At 40.6% G+C, this 25,748-nt stretch overlaps 1 protein-coding gene across 4 annotated transcripts in view; it reads left to right on the forward strand.

The window, feature by feature from the left end:
- Positions 1-25,748, forward strand: part of PTPRT (protein tyrosine phosphatase receptor type T) — a 488,778-nt gene that overhangs the window by 446,931 nt on the left and 16,099 nt on the right. For all 4 annotated transcript variants that reach the window (XM_075059108.1, XM_075059117.1, XM_075059124.1 and 1 more), the window contains 9 exons: positions 3,793-3,880; positions 11,230-11,306; positions 12,217-12,253; positions 13,636-13,733; positions 15,511-15,627; positions 16,929-17,083; positions 19,542-19,677; positions 20,685-20,834; positions 23,747-23,920. In XM_075059108.1, coding sequence (XP_074915209.1) covers positions 3,793-3,880; positions 11,230-11,306; positions 12,217-12,253; positions 13,636-13,733; positions 15,511-15,627; positions 16,929-17,083; positions 19,542-19,677; positions 20,685-20,834; positions 23,747-23,920 — 1,032 coding nt within the window. The remainder of the gene's footprint in view (positions 1-3,792; positions 3,881-11,229; positions 11,307-12,216; positions 12,254-13,635; positions 13,734-15,510; positions 15,628-16,928; positions 17,084-19,541; positions 19,678-20,684; positions 20,835-23,746; positions 23,921-25,748) is intronic.

Genomic DNA, 25,748 nt, shown 5'->3' on the forward strand with positions numbered 1-25,748 from the left:
CTGAGATGAAAAGCAGGATGTGATTGTGTAAGCGGCGTCACTGCTGGTGTGAAGTGGATGATAACTGTTTGTGTGTGTGTGTGTGTGTGTGTGAACGTGGGAATCTGTCAGCACTTGCCGTGCATGTGTTATTTTGGGTCTGCCTGCGGCACCTGAGGCCAAAGTGTGACTTGGGCCTTTTTAGCTGCTGCTTCTGTTTAGCCATAAAACATGTAGACCACAAGAGAAAAATATATCACTGGCACTGGATGTAGATAGCACTATTTGGGATTAGGCATAGCTGTAAACACTTAAATGGGACATGTTTAAATGTTACCTGTTCCTTTTTTAGAACATATCGGCCCTGATTTGTTGTGAGCTGTGGGACTAGTCCCACAGACTTACTGTGAGCACCAATTACTGGCTACGGAGATAATAAGCTTAAGCATCCAAACTAATTTTCTGTTATGATTTAGGATGTCACTAAAGTACATTCTCCTGATGCATTACTGAGACCATTTAGTTATTTTGGATTTTGTGGCTCCTTCCTCAAGCATCTCAGTATTGCGAGTCGTCAGCTTATTGAAGTTACATCTGGATTTTAACATTTTCATTTCTCGTTGGCTACACATCTTCTGTCTGGTCAAAAGAAAAGATCCTGAGGTTCAGGCTATGATGTGACATTGCAAAATATTTGGCAGCAGGGAGTTAGTTTAGAAGCTGTCCTTGGACAATGCTGTCCTAAGGCTTTGCTACGAACTGGAATGGGGAACTGAACTGGCTGAAATATTTCTTTTCAGGTTATAATTTTTTACCCAAAGCAGTTTTTAACCCAGGGTCACAGCAGCGTCGGGGAACAGTTTTGCCACCACTGTTGAGAAGATAGTGACTGCAGGGAGAGGGCCAGGTCTCTGTGGCATGCTTTGAGATGAGCAGCAAGGCTTTTAATTGATATCGTTGCCTTTGGCAGCAATACTGCAGCGTTGGGGTAGATCAGTGCAGATGAATGATTCAAGTTTTCGTATTTAAATTAAAAACAAACAGCGAACTAACTAAATGCGTCCATTGGAAATTTAAATTGGCTTGCAATAAGCCTCAATTTAATGTGAACACTTTAGTTAGGTTTGGGCCGTGGTGCTTAGAAAGCTTGATTGAGATGAAGCTGACTTTTAGAGATCTGTCCTTGTAATTTCAGATAAAAATTAGATCAATTTAGTTTAAAAAGCTTTTGTGTAACATGAATTCCACTGCTGGGAAGATATTTTAGTATAAATTTTACAAAAATTCTCTAAAAGAAGAAAAGCCTAAAAATCAAGTCCAGATTTTTCAAAAGTGAAATTTTGCTGTTAACAAATCAAAGAAAGAAGGGGGAGTGTTTCCTGTGAAATGCGGATCAAATACCAACACCTGAGTGATCTTCCCTGACTTACTATTGCTGATAATGCAGAGCGAAACAGATAGATTAACCCTTTTTGCTATTATAGCAATACTTATTGTACAAAAAAAAGCTGAAGCAACAAAATATTAGGTATGTTCCTCTTTTTCTGGATGCAACCAAATTATAATTGATATTTTTGTCTTTGTATTTCTAATGCAGTTTCAATTCTTGATGCTGCATTTTTAGCGATCTCACAGAAAAATTATTTGCACTGTACCACCCATGTACGTGCAGTTACTCCAATTTGTTCATCTGGTATGTATAAAAGTAGGGGTATAAGGTACACCTATGCAAAAGCAGTTTGTGTTCCTCACCAACCAGAGCTGTGCTTCCTTTCTTCAGAGATGGATAGTTCTGTGAAAAGCAGAGATTTTTTGGTATTGAATCAGATGAAAAATCCTGGACTCTTAAATATTTGGAGGCTATATCAGGCAAATATAAAACTATCAATTTCAATGGAGAATTTCACGTTCAGATCACATGAAAGGATAGGGTTTGTTGAAGAGGGATTTATTGGACCTGAATGTATTTTCTTTGGCCAAGATAGCTTCTCCCATGTGGTAGTCATGAGAAAGGATTTTCTTTTTTTTCTTTTCAGATGGCTATGATTAGATGTCTAATGACTGTTGCCATTCTCTGGTCAATCTGCTGTAATTTGATATTAGTGGAAAAATAAGACATCTTTTTCGTTAGTCTTTGAAGATGAAAATGAACCTTCCTCACCTCTTTTCTTTTACTTGGGGATTGTTTTGTTGTGTGTGGGTTTGTTGGTTGGGGTTTTTTTGCTCAGAAGATGAGCTGTTATTTGGAAACAGCTGTCTGTAAAGGAAATATATGTGTGATCAAAGCCTTCACCAATTACAGAGTTATTACTCTTTCTCCTGGGCTTTTGAATAGGAACTCACTGTCCCTGTCTTTTGTCAGCAATGCTCATGGCAGTGCTGCAGTGCCTGACATTTTCTGTCCTGGAACCCCTTTGGGGAAAATTCACAACGATCTGGTCTGCCAGGGGTTTGCTCGTATTAAGTTTAATTGTAATGTCAGTGTAGTAGATCCTAATAATTGTGTCTCTCTGCTATTGCATTCAGGCACTGTAATAGACCTGGATGGCTTGTGAAGATGAATAGAAATTCATTTTCTAGCACAGCTGTGTCAAACTACCCACTGCTAGCTAAGGCAGATATGATTCTACAATGACTGCGGTATAAAACCCCCATAATTCCCTAGGGAGCATAAACAATACAATTTATAATGTTGCTGTTGTTTTTAGTAATGCAGAATCATGTTAGGGAGTAGATCTTGGAGGATGCAGATCTATAGAGGCAATTCAGTGCAAGCTGTTCTTCTCCTCACCTGTGTTTTTGGCACAAGTCAAGGCTGGGCTGGCTGCAGCTGACAGCAGCGGTTTGCAGGTCGTGGCTTTCCATCCAGTTGTGATGCCGGCGATACCCAGGGAGCTGGTGCCATTGCTGTTCCAGCAGAAAGCGCTGCTGTGCCTGCTGCTTTGATCTGCCCGTGCTGACATCCCCAACCATCCTGACACAGGGAGAGGGATCATCCTGCTTACAGGCATCGGGGCCATCTTCCAAGGAAAGCAAGACCATCCTCCAGCCAGATCCTGTGACGACTGCTGTTTTCCTGACTCTGCCTTGAAAATCCTCCCTGGACGTGTCTCAAGGGGAAGGTGGCTCATTTGAGTGTGTTCAAATTAGTTGTAGGCCCAAGCTGTAGGGTAGGGTAGGTTAGCACCATGTGCTGCCAGTTTCCTTACCCCATCCATTCTCAACTAAAAGAGCAGATTTTAGGAAAATAACTACTTATTTTCATACTTCATGAGCATGTTTTACCTCCTTTTGCCTCTCTTGCTTACACATGATCTAAAACCCTGGCTTTTTTATTTTTCCCCAAAGAAAACCAGCTAGTGGTTTGTATTGCATCATTCCATTATTAGTATAGAAATAGGTGAAACCACTGTATTTGTTTTCAACTTAGATATGAAAGACTGAGCACTATGCTTCAGCCATCTGGGTTTTCTTAGAACTGTATGTATGTGAAATCTCCACAGACCATGTTCTACAGGGGAAATGAGGTTAACCTGTGACTGTGCAACGAGAAACAAATTGCTCTGATCCTTTTAGATCTGAAGTAGCAGGAGAAAAATGATTCTTCACTGGCAGAAGCCAAGAGATGCAAATGGTCTGCACGAAGCTCTGCTTTTTGAATTAGTGGATGCGCCCTTTCCTCAAGAACAGCTGTTTGCTTGGTTGACTACTGAATTATGCAGAGCCTTTATTTTCGCCCTGCTCAGTCATCTTAATCCACCTGAAGGCATTGGCCAGATTTTTATAAACACTCCACTATTGTTTATTTTGCAGGCACTACCTGAGGGGCAGACAGCATCCTGGGATACAGCCAAGGAAGACGAAAACCGCAATAAGAACAGATATGGAAACATAATCTCCTGTAGGTGTAAATTCACATTAAACTGAGCTTTCTGTAAGATTTTATATGCATCCTGTGGAAAAGGGTGTGTTTCAGAATATCACTAAAAGCTGGTTTACAGTGCTGAGCATTCAGTAGTTCGATCTGTTTGTTACAGGCTATGTTTCTATGATTTTTTTTCCCACTGTTTTAAATAAAGTCATGGCATGACTTTACAGATTTTACATATTTTCTATCTGCCTTGCTTTGTGCTTAATGTTTGTGATTTAAGGGCTAAAACCTTTTGTCAGATTTTGCCAGTGGGTGATGATGCCTGTCTCCTGTCCTTCTTTACTACATAACCTGGAACTTTCACTGCCACAAATGGGAGCACAAAAGGAGATGCAGATATATCAGCTTTTTAGATATGGATCAGAGATCAGATTTTCTCCTTCCCTTGTGGTCAGTAACCAGTGGAGCAGTCGCTGCTTGTCCCCAGAGAGCTGATTTGATGTGCAAGACAAGTACAGCTTCTGCCTCAGAATCACAGTAAGGCAGCTGAAAAGGCACTAAAGCTTTTTAGTTTTACTTCTTTCAATAACCAGTTACTGTTGATGTTATAGGAATATTGATAAACTGCAGAACTGCAGGGCAGTGAAGAACTCCATAAAACCATTTAGGTCAGCTTTATTCTCCAAGTCAGGACTAGATTGACCTCTGTCATTTTTATCAGATATTTGTGAAGCCTCTTCCTAACAATCTCCAAAGTTTAGCTTTCCACAAGCTCTCCAGGCAGCTTACCCCAGTGTTTCATTATTCCTTATGATGACTGGGGAGAGGAGGTGAGGTGAGAAATAATTCTTTTTAAGGGCTTCTGAGCAGCATCAGGTTGGAGAAGCCAGGCCTGAGACCATCAGAACAAGGAATAAGAAAATAAATGAACGTGCCATCGATTTTCATGACTGGATAAATCTATAGAATGCTATAAGAGCAAAATTAAGTCATGCTGAGTGATGTATTTAGTACTGTATTTTTTTCTCAGGTTAAATATGTATTTCCTGTAGAACAAACAGATTTTACTAAAGAATTAAAAAAAACCCCTTGGCCACAAAGGAAGATCATCTCACACATAACTACTACTCTCTTTCTTTTAAGACTTGAAAGAAATTATTCATGTAACAGTTTTGGGGGAATGGCACAGAACAGCTCAGTTCAGGGACCCCATGGTAAAGATGAAGAAATCTGGAAACGGAAGATCAGAAGGTTGTGAGCCCTGATCTGATCCCAGTTCTGCTGCTGGCTTTCTGCATTGGTTGTGAGCAGGTCACCAGTTCCATCAGTCTTTGTTTCTCCATGTGGAAAATGGAAGTGATAGTACCAGAGTATTACAGTTAGTGTGAAAATTGTCTCCCTTAACTTCAGCTGCCTAAAAGCTCCACCTCGCTGTAAGTTTCCTGTGTTCCTAGTGGCAAAGAGAGATAGCTCCAGACAGAGATTCAATTAACCTGTCTATATGATTAGCTTGGATTAAATTAGTCTAAGACAGATAAATCATCCAACTATAACAACTACATACTGGATTGAAGATGGAAGTGCCATAGTATAAGGAAGGAAACATGAAAGACTCTCTGTTTCTCCATATGATTTTGAGGAAGCAGTTAACATGATGTGAAAGTGGAGGTGAAAAGAGACAAGACTGTGTGCAATAGCCACCATCTGATTTATGTTGAAGGTGGTCACACAGAAAACATTGAACTCCAAGTGAAATGTGAGAAGAAATTAAGGAAGCAAAATCAAGGAAGATAAATGGGGTAATATCTAAAGGGAAGGTGTTCACAAAGATGAATTATTGTCTAATGAAGAGTGATGTTAGCCTTTTACCTATAAATATAAATACAGTAGCAATACAGATAGGAGGTGATGCACCTGAGTAAGGGAATGCAAAATGTAATCAAAGTTAAGGAAGAAGTATCTGCACGGTATAAAACATCTGAAAAGAAGCTCAAGTTTGAGGGCTGTTGGGAAAGACTTCAGAATGAGGTTGAGAGGGTGGAAAGGCATAGATAAAGAAAGCAAGGTAGTGAAAGAGAGGAAGGATGCAGAAGAGTTGAAGTAAATAACAAAGTTGAGTGGGTTTTCTTCACTTCAAATACATATCAGAACAAAGAGTTTGAGGAGGAGACAACAGGTCTTCTAAAAGACAGCAGGAAGAATTTAGTAATGTGCAATAAAGAGTGATAAAATGGAGTGAAATCCTTGCTTTACTTTGAAGAGGCTAGGGAGAAGGAAGGGAGGATGCCTAAGGAAGGAGCATATCATTCATCAGACATTTTGTAAAACCATTTGGAAATTATCAGTGGTGTCACTGGCTAAGCCTTGAGCCAGACCCTACTGATGGGTGATGTTGGGCAACTTTCCTGAGTAAAGGCAGCAACAGGATCCAGAATAAAGAATTGATAGCAGAGCTGAGAATAGAGTAGTTCCCTCTGGCAGATTCTGAAAACGAATTGTGCTCAGTGGGTACAAACTGTGCAAAAGCCTGAGCAGAGGAGGGGAAGTGGAAAACAATTACACCCTTAGCTGCTTTGTTGTACTAGAATTGTAATTGTGGGTAAAACTCTGAGCATGCACCAGTTGCTCCTACCAGTTTATTTGGTAAAAGGCTGCAGATGGCAATTAACATTATTTATTTAACCACAATTACCATTTAATCACTCCTGGAACAAGATATCCCATGCCTTTTAGGGAGTGAATTGAAAAGTCAGGTTTTGATGTAACTTTTGTAACTGCATCAGAGACTTTTGTTAAAATGCGGGTTTGTAAGCTCTTGCAATAAGTAGCATTGCTCAGTGAATCACAGCAGATTATATCTTGTCTTTATGGCCTTCTGGGTAATAGTACACTTACAGGACTGTTTTATGTGGCTCACTGCTTTCCCAGGGCTGTATTAACATCATGCCTCTCTATGAAAACCTAGATCTTACTGCCAGCCCCATCATCTGCTGTTCTTACATTTGCAAACCAAAACTGCAGATAAGGCTAAGTCCGTTCATGGAGAGGAGATGCAAGAGAGCTCCAAGCTCTCTCATGCTTTTAAGCCCAGCTTTTCAGGGTTCCCTTCAATCTGCAACACTGGTATGTTTTTTGGAGACAAGGAAAAGCTGAGGAGTGGATTTGGTGTCTGTATGACTACAGAAATCCACTGTTGTTGGTGGAAAGATGCACTGTAATTGCACAGATTTGCCATGCTGGAGGGAGCTGCCCTACTTGAACTTTTTGTTATACTGTCAGTGTCTACAAGGTTTGTTCCTGCGCTTTGGGTATAAAAGCTGTAAACACAAAGACAGTTGTGGAGATGCAGGATTTTTCTTTCAGGGGCGAGGGTAGGTAGGGGATCCATTTATGTGCTGAATCAAAGTGATTTACATTTGCTTTAGGACCTATATTGAGGCCTTCAAAGTGCATCAGCAAGTGGTTTTTAGGGGAGGGATGTTGAGCTTTTGTGGGTTGAGCTGAACCCATTCCATAGAAGAGAAAACATCCAGAAGCTATATGGGACCTTTGGTTCTATTCTGTTTCTCCCCATCTTCTCCAAATTTAGAGTCATTACATGTAAGAGAGTGAAAACTCTCAGATTGGAGCTGAGAAAATGAAGACATCAGCTTGTGTTTTGCGTCGACTTACAGGAGAGCACTTTCTTTCCCTTCTTTCCTTTTCTTTTCTCCCTTTTCTGAGCATAATATTACAGGACAAGGTCAGCACTCACAGGGGTGCTATCTTCCAAGCATTTTTATTCCATGGTTTCTTCTGTAGTGCCTAAAGTCTTGCTTGTCTGTGCAATGTCCATGGTATGTGATCCTGAGGGGATGGGATATATCACACCATGCTATTACCCAGTTCTCAAGGCACAGTCAGGATCAGTGGGGATAGAAAGGGGAGGACAGTGTGTCCTTGAGCAGGCAAATCATCATTTCGTACCAGAACTGGGTTGATTCATTTCAAAAGATGGCTGTATTTCTCCGTTGACTATGTGGGGAACCTTGACAGCCAGTTTAGACTAGCTGCCTAATATTTAGATGGTGAAAGTTGTGTGAGATTAATCCAGTGCTGGTATCAAAATGAGATGTGGAAAAATTGCAATGATATTTCAAATGATCGCTAATGGGAATTTTGACAGAAGTTTGAAACGATAACATTTGTGTGCTAAAATGGGAACACAATGCTTTTCAGTGAAATTCTTGTCATTTTTGAAATCTGTTTTAAGACCAATTTTCAGTCAAAGTACTTTTCATACAAATTTAGAGTTCTGCTAACTTGCGTACAGACTATAGTAAACAGGGCGAAATAAAATCATACATTTGTTAAAGTATATTTCCATTTTTTGCAGTCCTGAGTGCTACAGACATGCAAGTTTTCTTCTGTTTCTCCCTCCATTTTTAAAGTTTCTTATAATCCATTTGTAACACATGGTTATATGATGTCTGATAAATTTACAGAAGACTTGAGCGACGCTTTCATTTTGGTATGCCAAATGTGTAGTCTCCTTAGCTAGTGTAGTCCAGTGGATAGGGTGCAGAATTAGAAATAAATTTTAACCATTGTGAGAAGATATAATGAAGACATTTGCTGTTCTTTAAAAAGCCCTTTGAAGTCTGTAGACAAAAAAACCTAAGTACAGGATTGTTACTGCTAAGAGCATAATAAGTTGCATCGGGTTTTGCAACCTTCTCCATTAAAAAAAAAACCCAACCAAAAAACCAAAAACAAATTCCAAAGTTTTGTGGAAAAAAAGGGATTTTCAAGGTAAATTATTTCATGAACTTTTATCCAGACTGTGCTCCTAAACTTATGAACAAGATTAAAGACACCATTAAGACATCATTAGTATTTTGTGTGCTTAGCATATACACAGATTTTTTTTCTGCTGCACTGTTCACACTTATAAGAGAAATAAATCTCCCACAGGAATTAATCTCATTTTTGTAAAATATGCAATGAAATATTTTGAATTCTGACTTCCTGAAGCAAAGTTCAGCTAAAAGTATTTTTCATTTGGCCCCCGAATATAATTGGACCTAAATCTGAATGTCTCCTTTTTTAAAAATTTCATTAATTTCCAATGATAATTTCTTCTTCCTTTACTGTTTTTCACATATAGAATAGCCACATTTGGATTAAAGGGGGAAAAACCCAACAACCCACAACACTTTTTACAGCTACAGAGCATCTTTTCCTCCATAATTGTCTTAAATACATAGGCCTCTTCTGCAGCCTGCTTCTCAGGTCTTTCACATCCAGCTCCCTCAGGAGGTATTCATCCTGTCTAAGTTTTTAACTAAAGAGTGGCTCAAAGACCTGAAACTTAATTTTGGGGTTTGGTTCTATTAAATGAAGAGAGGCAGGTTCTTCCTTGAGGCCTATTCAGAGCACTTCAGCTACACACCGTGCGTAGACACTGTCTTTGTCCCACTTAAAAAATCAACCTGAGATTCTTTTCACTTGTCATTAGGGTCATTTTTGGTGTCATCACTTTTTAGTTCTAGTGTTGCAAAAGTTAAGATTTCCATAACGTTATTATATCGTGGCATCACAAGAGGAGTTAGTAAATGTTCCTCTCCCAGCCATTAGCTGTAGGGTTTGTTTTCATTGCTTTTGTTCTGTGTGATTCTTAACTAGCTTAGTTTGCTGCCTTGAATTGCAAGTGTGAAATTGTCTACAGGAGATTTTGTGTATTTCATCTAGATGTCCAGTTCAATCAGCTCTTTGTCTGTCTTTGTGAACTGCTCTAAGTATAAATTCTTTTGTTGTCTGTCTAACCACATGATTTACTGCAACTCCTAGTGCAGTTGCCTTGAGCGCGGATAATTGTCTAGAGTTGGGAACAACATCAGCACTCTGAGAAATATACCTACTTCCACTGTGTCTACGAAGGTTGTATTTATTAATACAAATGTAACAGAGCTTTGGATGGATTCACCTGTGTAACCTTTTTTGAATGCAAATACGGGATTTGATAAATACAGCAATGTGGCTGTATTTTTGGGGTGTGAAAATGTCACCCAAAGAATGAACAGTGTATGAGAAGCATTGCTTTACATAACTGAATGAATTTTTAATATATACCCAAATCTCGGTTTTCAGAACTGCATGCACGTCTGTCTTCACAATTGTTATCTGATTCTATGTTTAATTAAGTGATGACTAAAACCCTTTTTGACTAAGTTACTGCAGAATCACACCTCATATTTTTATGTTTCATTGCTATGATTCTTTTTAACTGAATGTAAATCATGCTTAGGCCTGTATTTTGCAAAGTGCTTCTAAACATTAATGCTCTACTGACTGAGAACTAGGGTCTACAGAGCTGGTAGAGAGGGAATAAACTTAGTGGACTTTGTATTGTACTTCTTTAGAAATCCTTTAAAAATGAGCCCAGCATGCCCAGCAGTGACCTCTGTAACCCAGTAGCTTTTGCCAAGCAACTGGCCCTCAGATAGCGTTTCTGCAATTAATTGCATACCAGTGCTGGGATTGCCAGACCAAATCAGCTCAACAGCCCAGCAAACAGAGTATCTCCTGTGACAGAGCCCAGCACCAGCTGTTCCAGAGAAAGATCAAAATATTCCCTTGGTGGAAAATCATGACATAATCTGCCCGCTGGGGTAGTTCCTTTCTGCATCTGAACTTGTAGAGCATACTGGGAGATGAAAAGATTGTTGTTTTATTGCCTTATCTAAAGTAACTTTGAAGTCCTTAAAAACATGAACATTGCTAATTTTTTTTTTTTAACGCTGCCTTTATGCCATTCTGTTGCCATGAGTTCTGTGGGTTGCATAAAGGAACATTGCTCTGATTTCCTTTGGTATTTCCTTGCAGGTTTCCGGGTTGCCCCATTTCTTATTTGCAGGATTTCATTTGCCATTTTACCTTCCTTAATCTTTTATACCTCTGTTGTGACCTATTTATTTTTATCCTGATCTTGACAGTTTTAGCTCTTGCCTCAGTTTCCATAGATCAGATGAAGGCAGGCAGGCTATTACTTCCAGGCATGAAGTTGGCTTTTGTAATGGAGATACATCCTGCAAAGATCTGTCCTAAGACCCCCGAACCAAGCAACATTTCTGGTCTGTGTAAAAGCTCAGTAAGTTTTATGGTGATAGCAGTGAATTTAATGAACGCAGAGTACAAATGAACGCTAACCTAAGGATCTAAATATTACAACTTAAACACAAAAGAAAGGGCTTGTAGGAACAGGAATATCTCTGATGTTCTTTCATTTTTTATTATTGTAAGTATTCAGTTATCCACTTGCAGGAATCGGTGGATAAAATGAAGCATTTACAAAGTCCTCTTTATCGTTACTGTCACTTTTTTTTCTTCCCTTCTTTCAGATGATCATTCAAGAGTGAGATTGCAACTGCTGGATGGGGACCCTCACTCCGACTACATAAACGCCAATTACATAGATGTAAGGCTCCTGGACATTCCCACTATGACAAAAACACTCCTCCTGACAATCTGCTTATGAATTTGGTGCATCTTACATAGGGACAGACTGTTGATCTGATATGAATGACAGCTGAACATTACACAAACACTGTGTTGTGACAGGGAGAAGGTTCTCAGGCTCTGGTTTATTCTGTCTGACCAGTCTGGACAGATGGAGGTTTCCTATGTTTGACAGATCCACCAACATAAGTGGAATGTGGGCTAAATGCCATATGCAGAAATCAGTATCAGCCTTTCACAATAGCATTAGTAGATACATAAGACTTATTGACTTCTTATAAAGTTTCAGTGCAGAAGGCATGTAAATAGATTGACTTATTTTTTTTTAGTTTTATAAAATAAGATTCAAAAAGCAGCCTTCCTCACACACACAGAATGATCAAATCAACATGTGTTTCTTGTATGCAACTCCTAATTTGTAGGAACATGACAACGTTCAGAGGAGTTTCTTTAAGGGATGAAAAATACACCTAATAAAGTTAGATGAGACTGATATGCAGCATTTTCACGCAGAGGCAAATGCACACCTTTCTTCTTTTTCAAACCAGAAGGTGCAACTTTTTGCCTATTAGTTTTCAGAGTTGCCCACACGTTAGTCACAGGGCTCATGTTTCTTTGAGGAAATAGTGAAAACTGCCCCATTCCTGTTTCCTTTTTGGCATAATAAGATCTTATTATTCAGCCTGAGCCAGATACCATCACTTAAAATATCACAGGGCAACCTAGTTGCCTATCTTCACTCATTCGATAACCAGTGTTAGTACACTGTTAAGTGTGCAGTTGTTGGTACCTGGGAAGTATAAAAATACATGGTGTGCTTTGTCTGAGCTGTGATCTCACAGACTATCACATATTTTCTTTTTTTCCAGGGCTACCACCGGCCTCGCCATTACATTGCAACTCAAGGCAAGTTCATTCTTGTATGTCTAAATATTTGTAAAACCACTGCCGTTTTAGGCTGTTGTAAGAGCTATTTATAGGGTGACATCTTCTATTCTGGGGAATGTCTGAAAACTTGGTATAGGGGCACAGAAGGGAAGGATATAGCATGTTCTAAGACCTTCAAGGCACTCAGTGCAAAACTTCAGCTACAGGAATAAAAAATACTACAGACTTAGAGGTGACAGTACAATCTATAATGTGTCCTTTGTGCATGAAGTATGAGATTAGAACTAAAAAGGACTTTACGGAGCTTGGGTTTACCTTCTGGAGTGAAATTGCTTGGGGAGAGCAGAATGAATAAGCTGGTGACTGATGAACTTTTGGTTAGTGGGAACTAGTAGGAAATGCATTTGAACACCACCTTGTATAAGTTAGTTGATGAGTTTCCTATGCCTTTGGGGGGGGGGGAGGGGGAAGAAAAAAACGACACAATTCAATGCTGAGGGCTATCCATGTTAGATGACAAACCTCCCTAATCCTGTTCTTTACAACAGGGTACTGTTTTCCTGCATCACTGGCCAAACTCTTATGCCATGACCACTTCGTCTGCCATTATTTGTCCTCATTTTTGTGCATTCTGTACCTGCAAATGTGATGTTCACAGAGTCTTAAATTCTGCTTTATGACTTCATTGCTGGCTAGTCCCTATTGAAAGAGCAAAGAAACATATTAGAATAAAACTGGCATTTAAGCATGTACGGGTATACGGAATACAGCAAGGCAGAGAACATGGAGGATGGAGTATGGGCAGAGTGGGCGAAAGGAGTCCGTAGGAGGATTTCATCTACAGTGTAGAACAGAGGAAGAAAACAAGGGCAGAGAGATGCTCTAGTCTAATAAAACTCTTGTGAGTACTGGCTGTCTGGCTGTTGGAACCTGAAATTTTTCGCTCTGGGGGAACATCAGAAAAGGGCTAATTTCTGCATGTTTTCTTCCTTCTTCATAATTAATAAATATTAAAATGTGAAATGGAGGAACTTTAGTGCTGCATCAGGTACAAATTTCAATACAGCCTTAATTACAGACTCACTATAGGGTGCATCCATGTCCCACCACTTGCACATGATTACCTACTGGAACTATCTCCAGTGTTTACAATACAGGCATCACATCTCTTTCCAGGGTGCTAGAACCTTAAATACCCACTGTGAGGAAGGATGAGGTGTCTGATCTCTCAAAGAGCTCCAGGCTGTTCTGTGTCTCCAACCCCAAATCGCAGAGGATGGCTCTGAAAGGGAGAGTAGGATTCTGTGGGACCAGGGCAATGGCTGGGGAACAGCTGAAAAGAGTTGGTGGTATTCGATACACTCTCTTGAGATGTCCTTTTGTCTTTTCTCCTGCCCCAGGGCCAATGCAAGAGACAGTGAAGGATTTCTGGAGAATGATTTGGCAAGAAAACTCTGCAAGTGTTGTTATGGTCACCAACTTGGTGGAAGTGGGCAGGGTAAGGGTACCACTTTCCCAACATATAAAGCCAAACCAGTGCTGGGTATAACACAGTGCTGCTATTCAGGCAAGCTCAGCAAGTGAAATGCCTTTTGCTTACTGTAGTAAGGGAAAGAATTAAGCCACTCTGGCTTTTTTTCTAAAATGCTGGATCTTGTAATACTTAGCTGCTTCCCTTCTAGACTGAAAAGGATCATGTTCCTGGTGTAAGTCTCAGCTTTAGCAGAGTTATACAAATTTATGCTAACTGAGAAACTGTCTCCTTTTTCAGTACAGAAGGAAAAATGTACTTCTGTAATAAATATTCTTTATCTGTATAATTTGAATACTTCTCTACCCACAAAAATCCGGAGGGGGGAAAACATGTGACTGGTGTTCAAACTATCAAAAGAGCTCTTTAAATGACAGTTCAAAGCCCAAAGTTTCCAATCACTTCAGAAGATCACTATTCTGTGGTGACAGGAGATTGTGCACAGCTGGATCCAGGGGCCACTCAGCACTGTTGGCATCCTCAACACCCATCACTTCACTCTCTTGAACTCAGATGAACCAGAAGTCCCTGTGTCAGCACAAGGCTATGGCCAAAGCCCACAATGGGAGCAAACATGTATAACTCAAAATGCATAGGCTTGACTTTAGGGAATAATAAGAAGGTATGTCTGGGGTTGCTTTCCCCAGCATATTCTTCCCACTCCTGGTGGTCTTTGGTTTAGACATTCTTAGCCGGAAACTGGAGCTCCTAAAAATTTTGTCCTGATGTTTGTCATCTTCCATTGCTTTGGTAATCAGAAAAAATTAAATGGTAGTTTACTCACAGCCATTAGTAATTCAGCTGCTTCATATTTGATTTCCTTTGGATCTTATGGTTGAATGCCAGCTGGTTCTGTTCATTTATTGTTATTTATTCTATTTTACCTCTACTGACACTTTGGTTTGAAATAAATGCCTCTGTGTAAAAAAAACAAACAACAAACCTACATTAATCATGTTTAATATTTATAAAACCCCTTCCAATTATGACTGGAACTGGAACATGAAACCTGCTTTGCAGTAGCTAATTGCTTCAGCTTTTATGTACTGTTCCACTCTTTCATGCTAGAGCATTTAATAACTTGATAGTCTTTGTTAGCCTAAACATCCCTTCTATAGCTTCACAGCCTTGGTTTTAATTTCTACCGTTAGTTTTGCACATGGCTTCTAAACGTGGCTAAGCTTGGGATATGTTCACACGATCAGGAGGTTTCTTTCTTGAGCCTTAGCTGAGGCCTGTCACAGCTGGTAAAATGTCAAAGTTGTGTCCACATCTGATAAGGAAAGCTTAGAGTCAAACAAATTTAATGTATCAACAAGTATCTCACAATCCCTATGAACTGAAATTCTTTGGCTAAACATAGAAGGTTCAGAATTACAGTAGCAATAGCAAGAGCATAAATCTTTCTCAAAAGGAATGGTGGTAGTGACTGCCAGGTATTCTGTAAACCTGATATATGGTCAGGTCATGTATAGAAATTTAAGGAAGACTATCTTAAAGAAGAGGAGCTAAATGCATCCTTTTAATTTGTATTCACAACAGAGGGAACTGAAAAAAATCCCCCCTCTGGTTTCTATATACAGTAAAGGAATTTTGATCTAATTTATACAGTTAATTTTGACAAGGTCTGTACATCAGAAGAAAGCCCAATTTGCGTTGGCTTCAGCTTGAAAGCGAAGTAAAATGTAGGTCAGCTCTGACTCAACTTGAGCTAGTTGCTCTTTATTTTCTTTTTTCCCGTCAGGTAAAGTGTGTTCGATACTGGCCAGATGACACAGAGGTCTATGGAGATATTAAAGTCACATTAATTGAGACAGAACCATTGGCAGAGTATGTCATACGCACATTTACTGTACAAAAGGTAAGGAAATCTTCAGTCAGCCAAAATTTTGATACAACGCTTAATTTGTGGTCAGGAATGTGAGCTCTGGGAAACATATCCAGAATGCTCTTGGAGATGGGAGCTGTTAGTATTTGGACAGTTTTCACTTCAGAAACCTAGATTTTTGACAGGGATTCCAATTTTGGACAAATGATTTTACATGAACATCTTGATGTAGCCACAAAAGTAGAATCCACAGTGCATGAAGCTTAAATGCATCCAAAAGCCGGCAGATAGTTGGTGGTATGCCAGGAATAATAACTGTTGTGTTTCACAGTGGCAAATTACAGATGAAAAAAGGTATCAGTTTAACTGGATGCCAGATAGGGTCCCCTTTCAACAGAAATAAAAATATAATAAAGGCAAGAGCATAAAAATTATCCCCAAATAGGCAGGATTTGGAAGATTTTTGTTACTTGTAATTACAAATTGGAAGTCTAAGTGTCAGAGTATTCAGGTCTGTCCAAATTACTCTCCAAACACTCAGTAAGTGGTTTTAAAGCTTTTCAAAAATTCCTGCTAAATGAACTTCAGCCACACTGGGAATATTGTTCCAGTTTTCTAATACATCAGCTCCATATTTCATTAAATCACTGAAAAACTTGGTAAGAAATGCTAATGCCAAAATCTGACAGCGAAGAGGACCTGCTGCTGGGTTCCACCTACCTTGCCTGTACGATAAAATGTCACAGCTAACTGACACTTCTGTGTTACCCTTTGCAGGGCATATACAAGTGGTGTCAATTTTCATGTACCAATAACTTGGTCTTGCCAGGAAAGCCAAGTAATGGGTCTGGGTACCAGTTTCTGCCCTTTTCACCACCAGCTGTAGTCTCAAACTGAGATTTTGTGGCAGGAGATGGCACAAAATCTACCGTTGCCTGGGGCATGCCCACTCTCCAGGTGTTCGTTCCCCAGGCTGTTGCTTCAACACTTCAAAAAGGATCTAAGAGTGACTTCTTGGTGGTTTACGGCAGTAACGCCAAAGGAGGCTGTATAAATGCAGCCATGGTGTGCTGGGGCTGAAGTCACCCTGTAAAGTTCCTAATCAGCTGGGTTTGAACTCTTAAGACCACAGGTTTGAATGGGGAGCTGGCATTCACCTTCATAGTCCTTAGTTGTGTGTTACCCGCTTCATTTGTACTTGGAGTTCAGCTTGAAATATCTCGGAGTGCAAAGTGGCGCTTGTTCAGTCCCCTGCATGAGGGACAGGAGCAGTGATCAGAACATGCTGACTGCAGTCTGATGGAAGAAAAATAGAGGCTGTGTTGTCTCCTCAGAAAGGCTACCATGAGATCCGAGAGATTCGTCAGTTCCACTTCACCAGCTGGCCGGACCACGGGGTTCCTTGCTATGCCACGGGCCTCCTCGGCTTCGTTCGTCAAGTGAAGTTTCTCAATCCCCCAGAAGCAGGACCCATTGTTGTGCACTGCAGGTACACAAGCTCTTTGAGCCTTTCCTCATCAGCTTTTTCAGCTTTTTTCCTTTTTCCTTTTCATCTGGCAACCATCAACTACATTTTGTTTAAGAGTATAATTTGTGGGCCTCACCAGGAAACAAAGTAGAATTTGGTTTTCTTTTCTGAAGTGGCAGCTCTGGAGCTTAGCTGGCATGAATTGGAGACGATATAAATAGGTCAGAGAGGGCCATTTGAATGTAGAAGACTCTCTGGTGGCCTATACTCTCTTAGATGCTCATAGCAGAACTGGGAAAATGGTAAATATCTGGGACAGCCATTCCAGTCATTATCTACAACAAACCTCACATGGCAGAAGGGACAATGCCTACAAAAAGACAGGGAATTTTAAAGCAACTTTGCTTTTCTGTACCTACTTGCACTGCAGTTCAGCTTTGTACCAGCATCAATAATCTTATCTGAAATGTCAGTCTGTCTTCCTGGGTCTGGATGCCAGCTGTTGTACATCTTGGCCTCTTCAAAGCCCAGGAGCTGGAATGGGAATGTCAGACTGAAAACCTGCCCCGTGCCTTCCAGCCAGGAAATAAAAGGGGAATGCCTGAGGAAACCTTGCTGCTTGGTTTACAGCTGTGAAAATGGAGACTATTGAATCATTTGCTTGCTAACTCCCTGGCTGCTGCTGTTACCGGTGAAGGCTCTTCTGCACTCTTTTCTTCCAACGGAGCTTCAAGCCCTACTGTGAAAGGCACTGTATGAATATGTAGGAGAGTGTCCCTGACATGAAGAACTAACAGTTTGAGGTGTGATCAGGCATGCTGCTGGCAGTGGGAAAGCAGACACACACATAGACTGGCATCAGTCAGATGGCTTCAAATGCAAGGAAAGGCATTGCTACAAAAAGAGAGTTTGGGTTTGTAGCAGCTACTTCTGCAGTGCTCAGGCCACAGGTCAGGGCACAAGTTCCATAAAGGAGACGTGGCTGGAGCACAAGGCTAGGAAGCAGAGCTGGCTATCCCAAAATCTCACCCCTAATCAATCCACAGGCAATTACCTCTAAGTGCCACGCTGCATGACCAGAAAGAGAGAGAGAATATATCCAACAACCACTTTAAAAAGGAAAATCAATTAAATCTTACCTTTTTAAAACAGTTTTCGGTTGGGGGGGGGGGTGTTTTGCTTTGTTGGGTTTTTTTAGCAAGCAGTGAATCAGTTTTTTAATAAAATACAGCTAAAGCCTGAGGAGCTGGCAGAAGGGAATTCATTCAGAGTGCAGGGCCTGAATTTGCTACCTTGGTGCCATGACATGGGTCTGGCCCTGCAAGGAGTCTGAACCTGATTCATTGTCACCAAGAAAGCAAGGAGAAATTTTTCATCCTTCACATTTTAATGAATAAATGCCATTTCCTCTCCGTTATTTATCTGCTTTTGAATTTTAATGACTTGCTTTAAGTGGTAATTACCAAATTCTCCCTACTGATGCCTGGCTGGATAATATCACTGTTCGATATTTATGAAGTGCCAGATCCTCTAAATATAGAAATGTTATAACTATTTGTTAAAATTCTGAAAAGCTGAGAGATAAAGAGAGAGGAAATGCCACTTATTCATTAAAATTCTGCAAATGAAAAATATCTTCTCTCTATTCAGCAGTTGATTAATCTGGTCCATTAATTTATGGTCATTCATATCTCCTTGCGTTCAGCTCTGCTGGAGTTTCCATGCAACTGAAGTCTCCCTGATTTGAGCTGAGTTTTCCTTCTTCCTTCAGAGTAATGTGAAGAGATGTTCTCCTCTCTCTATCCTTCACACCTAAACAGCTTGGATGATTTCCCAGGAGGGAAGGAGGACACAATGACAGCACAGTTTTGCAGGAGATGGTCTAATTCATGCAAGCAGCAGGGTGTTCTAAACTGAAGGTCTTGAATAGCCTTGAGCTCCTTTCTCTATAATTTTACAATCCACAACTTGAAATCACCCTCCTCAGGACCCAAACTCCTCCAGATTGAAAAGGGAAACGTTTGAGGTGGAGGACTTGAGCCCGTTTCATTATGCCTACTTGAGTAAACATTTGCATGCCTTTTAAATAGTCCCATGGAAGAAAATTTCTGGACTTGTGTCTATTTGCAACCTGGAGGCTGCTTTCCCACATCCTGTGTAATGAGAGGTGTGCAGGTGAACTGACCTGTAAAATCATAACCATTTTTTCACAGAATAATTTTTTTGTTGATGTTCAAGAACACAAAGCTTTTTTTCCTGTACTTGGGTCCATTTCACTTTCAAGAAATATTATTTTACCTCAGTCTCTTAAATCCTAAGCTAATTTAGCTACACATAAAACTCAACCCATTAGGGAGAGGGGAGCGGCTTCAAAGAGAAGACAGCTGTGTCTGTGATACAGTGATTTTCTCCTCCATAAAGCCCTGCCCCTCCATGGTCCCTTGATCATGCAGACCCTCATTGTTGTTTCTTTTTTTAGCGCTGGGGCTGGGAGAACAGGGTGCTTTATTGCCATCGACATCATGCTTGACATGGCAGAGAATGAAGGCGTGGTAGATATATTTAACTGTGTGCGAGAGCTGCGATCCCAAAGGGTCAATCTGGTGCAGACGGAGGTAGGTGCCAGCAGGTCTCCTCTTACGACGTACTGCTTTTCTGTCAGCTTCTCTGCTCAACAGGAGCCCAGCAATTCATTAAGTCAACACTTGCTTCCTCTGTGATGTGATTATACAGAACTTTCAGTGGCTAAACATGACCGGATGTGCACCAAATCACATTCACTGGCAGCTACTCAGGGCCTCCAAGACAGGAGGGCAAACCTTGAAGCTAAGGTCTTAGTATTGCTGATTAATTTTATTCTCACAGTAGAAAAAAGCTAGCTCCTGAATCCTCTCATGACTCATTCATAGGTATACTGCAGTCTCGAATAGTACCTAGTTTATATCAACTGCGAACTAAACAAATGAAATATTTTTGATTCAAGCTTTGGGTGCTGATTAAGCAAGCTCCTCCATCACGTAGCATCTAGCAGCTGCACAAACTTCTGTGGAACCCTTATCTTGCTACACAAGTTTTTCCTATGTGCTTCAATGCCTTCCCCTCCTGAGGGACAGGACAATAACCTGGAACAGAGAAGGGCTTTTAACTTTGTTGGAATTCTCATATTTAGTTCAGGGAAAGAACTTTACCCAGAATACCAGGAGTCCAGGAGTTTTGAAGAGGCAGATGGAGCAGACCTGTTATTACAATTGTTTCTGCTGGTGTTGTCATAGGTCCAGAGCACAATCCATTTCTGACCATTGCCTCGTGGTTGTGAACAGAAAAGCTTCACACCCTGATTTGCTCCTCAGCCCACCCCCATTTTGTCCTAGCATTCCTGAGAGTGGTGACTTCGCATTTTACTTGTAAATTTGAAATGAATACATGAGACCTCACGTTCAATGATGGATGAAATATGCTCACAAAGCTGTCATGTAACACACTCTGTAATTTGTCTCTACATGAAATGGAGCCAAATATGCATATTGGGCATGATTTAAGAAAAAAAAAACAACAACCCTGTGATTTTCCATGAACTGTATTGAAAATATGATTTTAATATCTTATCCCCTCCCCTGTGCAGGAGCAGTATGTATTTGTCCATGATGCCATTTTGGAGGCATGTCTCTGTGGCAACACGGCCATTCCAGTTTGTGAGTTCAGATCCATATATTACAACATCAGCAGACTAGATCCACAGACCAATTCCAGCCAGATAAAAGATGAGTTTCAGGTAATTTCATGTGTCTCAGTCATTGCAGTTGGTGTATTGAAGGTGTTTAATCAATTTCTATGTGCTATTTTATGATTTCCAACAGAGCAGAGAAGGGGGACACAAGCCAAGGTCTGATTTCAGCTAATTTTTGTTGTTTTACTACTGGATCAAGCAGAGATTTGCTTTTGAGCATGAACTTTTCAGCCTTCAGCAAGGAAAAAATTCCCCATCACTTCAGTAGAGCAAGGGTACTAATTTTCGCAGATAATGTCGTACTTCTCATTTAAACAAATATTCTGTTGTTCATTTTCCTCTGTAATTTATGCAGAAACATCTATGCCTCAAGGTCCCTTATTATCCATTCTCATGGTTCATATGCTGCTTCCAAGTCTTGACAATCAACTTGTTGACGTCCTTCCATACAAAGGAGAAAGTGAGCTTAGTGAGCATTACTTTCTCTATTACTAATTTTCAATGAAGTGAATCCCTCAGTTCACTATGCATGTTTTGCCAAGTACCTGGTGGTGAGAACTGAAATGACGTATAGTAAAATTCACAAGTGCTGGCGTTTGCCTGGGGCAAGCGATGAAATGAGGACCACTCTGCCTTTTGCTATCACCATTGCTTATCCCACCCTAATAAATGGGCTTGAGACACATGAGTCTCTCGCACAGTAGAGAACTCACCCTGCAGAACACTGAACTAAGCTTTCCAGTCTTATTCCCCATGCATCTGTAAATCCCTTTAGGATTTTCAGCTAACACCGATGTATGGAAAAACATAATATTGTGGGAAATCTAGGCAAGATGAGTTAGGAAAGAGGAGGAGACCTCTGCTGTTTGTTACGAGGCCATTCTTCTTAGCAGTAAAAAGGTGGAGATTCCTTTAATTGTTGGAAGTGCCCACCCCCTTTCCCAGCAAAGTATCTTTTGCAGTAACAGAATGTCTTTTGGGAGCCCCAGTCTGGGTCAGATGCCTCTTTTCCTCCCTCTCTGTGCAAAAGGAGAATGTGTGTTTTTTATCTGAAACCTTACAGGGAATCATCAGGGTTGGTTTAGTGAGATAAAGAATGTGGATCCCAACTGATGACAGTTCAATTAAAAAAAGATATGGTTTTATCAAGCAATATCAGATCTGTAAAACCGTATCTGGTTCTGGACATTTGGCATGAAGGAGCCAAAGCCTAACTTCATCAAATGCTGTTATGCTATTAAAAAAAAAAGTCAGCACTTGCTGGGCTTATTTTGTCATGATATGAGACGAGATTTGCTGTCTGTGTGCTTGTTCTTTTGAGCTCCCAGGGGCTGGCAGCTCCTGTGAGAAGGAAATGCTCCACTGTACTTTGCATAAGAGGTTTGTTCTCTGTCTAGTTGTAGAATCTGTTTTTACAGGATTTTGGCTCACAGCATTCTTCAGCCCTAATTGCCTGGATTTAATGCAAAAGATGGTATCTTTTGCTACAATCTTTATGAACCAGTTGATCTAACTATAGATCTGTTGGTGCAATTTGTGTTATTTAGGTCCCAGTGGCCCTCAGGTAAGGCTGGATGTATTTCTCATGCACTACATGTTGTCTGAACATGCAAAAGCTTGTTCTGGAGTGTTCTTGTAATCTGAATATGTACAAAAAAACAAGAGAAAGAGGGGAAGGGCAAAAAATAGGAGTAAATCACTAACAAGTCACCTGCCTAATTATCTGCACTGTCAGAGATCTGAGATTTCATGTTGCTTCCCCAGCCAGACTGCCTGCTTTCCATCTCTAGACAAAGGGACTTTCATCCAGAACCTGCATAATTTAGAGCAAGTATATCATTGCAAATTTTATACTTTGACACATTCCTTTATCTAGGATTGTTTGACCCTCCTCTTTTCTCCATTTATAACCTCTCTGTGGCAGAAGTCAAGCTCTGTGTAAGAATTTTTAGCCCCTAAATATTGTGTGTTCCTCTGATGGCTGCAGAGGAGTTCACTGTATGACTGCATGGGCTTTGCTGAGGAGCAGGACACATAACAAGTGAAAGTAGAATGACATCAGATAGCCACTGATCTACCATGACTTAAGTGACAAGTGTTAAGATGTGTTCACTTTGATTTGCTGGTTTTGATCCCTGCTGACCAACCTCGACTGGTTTGTCAGGAGGCCTCCACAATGGATAACAAAAAAGAAAATTAGATTTAAAGAAACAGAGTTTGTCAAGCTGCGGGAAAGACAGATAACAGTAAAAGACTGACAGCAAGACCCCAGAGATAAGGTATGACTATATAAGTGAAGCATCCTATATGTCACTCCAAAAGGAAAGCAGCAATCTAAATAATAAATGAAACAAATAGACTTTCCTGTTAAAAAAAAAACCAACAACCCAACATTTTCTCTCAGGTTTTTATATGCATTGTTAAGATGAATCAATAGATTGAGGAATCACCAGAGGATTTAAACCCACTCTGACCTGCTGGGCGAGCCAGGTGAATACTTGGGGTACTTCTGCACAGGATCCACTTGAAGAGGGAGAAGGATGCATGCTTCCACCCTAGGGATGGTAGAAACACAAGGAGGTTTCACTCCATGACCAGGTCAAAGCTGCAACTTGTACCTGTGACAGCTATTTCCAATCTCCAGGAAAGAACAGAAATGTTACCTAACTGCTGTGGGGTTTTAGAGCTGGAAATTGTTTGAAGGTGTATAGTCCCCTCAATTTTTGCTGGAGCTTATGGTTTTCGGTACAGCACCTCAGGGTGATGTGCAAAATGCAACGTATTGCAACAGCAACAAGCTCCTCAGTGCTCCTTCTTTTTCATTCTTTGGGATCCCAAATATCTGCTAGTCTAAGTACCTTTAAAATAAATGTGTTGTGCAGATGACATCCTTCTTGGAAGTAAATTCAAAGACACTCAGCCTGTTTCTTTCTTCCCATTCTTCTCCCCCTTCACAGACTCTCAATATTGTGACACCGCGTGTTCGGCCAGAAGACTGCAGCATCGGTCTTTTGCCAAGGAACCATGACAAGAACCGCTGCATGGATGTGTTGCCCTTGGACCGGTGCCTGCCTTTCCTCATCTCCGTGGATGGTGAATCAAGTAACTACATCAATGCTGCACTCATGGATGTAAGCAGTACTGCACTGTCCCCATCGATCCTAGTTTGCATCGACTTTATTCATTCTCAAGATGCTTTTCTGGGAGAAAAGGATCCAAGGCAAAAAACCTTTTTTACCTGCAGTTTCTGGGGCTGACATCTCCCAGCTGGGCAAAGGTGACAGAAATGTGTCACCTAGACTATAATTATCATGCTACCATTGTAGTTCTGCCTCACATTGGTGGAAAATTTTTGACAAGGAAGTTCATGAGCATGCAGTCTGAGGTTGTATCGTAGAAAGGCAGATGGACAAAGAAGTGGTGGGACAGCTCTTCCCCTACATTGGTTGTTGTATAACTTGGAAGAGAAATGTTTGCCAGGAACTGCGAGGTCAGCTCTTTAAAAAGAATAGTTTGCAGTGTGGAGCAAGTGATTTATTTGAACTTATGCAGTTAAGAATGTGGGAGTGCAGGGATCAGATGTGCAAAATTCTTTAAGGCTGAAGGACATGAGTTAAGTTGATGTGAATCTGTGCGAAGGCATTTTCCCTTGCTTTGTTTATAGGCTAGAATCTCACAGCACAGGTCATTTGTATAGGGTGAATTATGTTGATGGTTTCTTTTTGCTGTGGTGCCTAACTGCCTTTGGACAGAAATGTCTTTAGAGCCCCTAATTATTGCAGTTGGAGTATGTGTAAATATGATCCAGGGTGAAATGTCATGATTTTTTCCCTAGGAATGTTGGGGTTGGTCTTTTTTCATTTTGTGTGTTCTTTTAGTCTTTGAGGAACAGTGATACTACTGCATTTAAGAGGTTAAGTCAAATGGTCATAGAAATAATTTTAGATTCTTTTCAGAAAGATTGTGATGTTTTCATTGCAAATATGCCTAAGGAAACTTTTTTTTTTTCTTTAAAGTGTGTTTTGTGCTTTGGCAAATCTGCAGAAGCACAATCAATTCTCCTCTGGTTTCTTTGGGACTGCGAATGTGTTTGCACATTTCAGCCTTCATTACCTCAAATCACTTTGCTAACACTTGTATCCTTCCCCACAAAATTCCTGCTAATTAAAGTTTTTGTACGAGGGAATTTTTCATCCGTCATTGAAATTCAGCCACTATGATGTTCTCTGGCTCTCCTTTATCCTTCCATAGAGGAATCAGCAGCTTTTGAAAAAAACCCACCAAATAATCAGAGGGGAACAGCCAAAGTCCCACGTTTTCATAGGCATTCCTGCTGAGGACAGACCTTGCAAATTGTTTGTCTTTTCCAGTAGCTTCAGGTCTGCAGTCTTGGGCATGGGTGCTTACAAGAGATCATCTATCCCATATTGCCTTGAACTATCATTAATTCTTTCATTGTGTGAAGACAGGCATGTGCTGGGGAACGCTTGACAACACAGTCCCAGTGCTGATCATTTTATTTACAGATTTCTCATGTTTATCTCTTTTTTAAAAATTCTCTTCAAACCTTATTTGACTTGCAGCTTGCTCTGTGTATTACATGAAAGCTGTGATGGAAGAAGTGCTAGAGCAGGAAGGGGTGATGGTACTCCTAGAATGGGTTACAGCCTGAGTTTAGAAGCATGAGGTGTTCCAGGAAGGCAATCTGGACTGTGTTCACCAAAATTAACACAGAACACCATTTGAACCCTCCCTCAGGGGCTGAAGCACTCAGTCTGGCCTCCCAGCTAAAACTGTGCTGGAGACCATCTCAGTCTGTTGACTGCAGAGCATTAAAAACCAGCCTCTTCTGCCTTGCGTTAGCTTTAGGGATTACAGCCAAAGGGCTACTGTTGACCACAGAAAGGAGGAATTCTCCCCCAGCAGATTTTGAGATTCCTGACCTTTCCTTTTCAAGTC

The sequence above is a fragment of the Buteo buteo genome, chromosome 2, assembly GCF_964188355.1.
Source record: "Buteo buteo chromosome 2, bButBut1.hap1.1, whole genome shotgun sequence".
Lineage (NCBI taxonomy): Eukaryota > Metazoa > Chordata > Aves > Accipitriformes > Accipitridae > Buteo > Buteo buteo.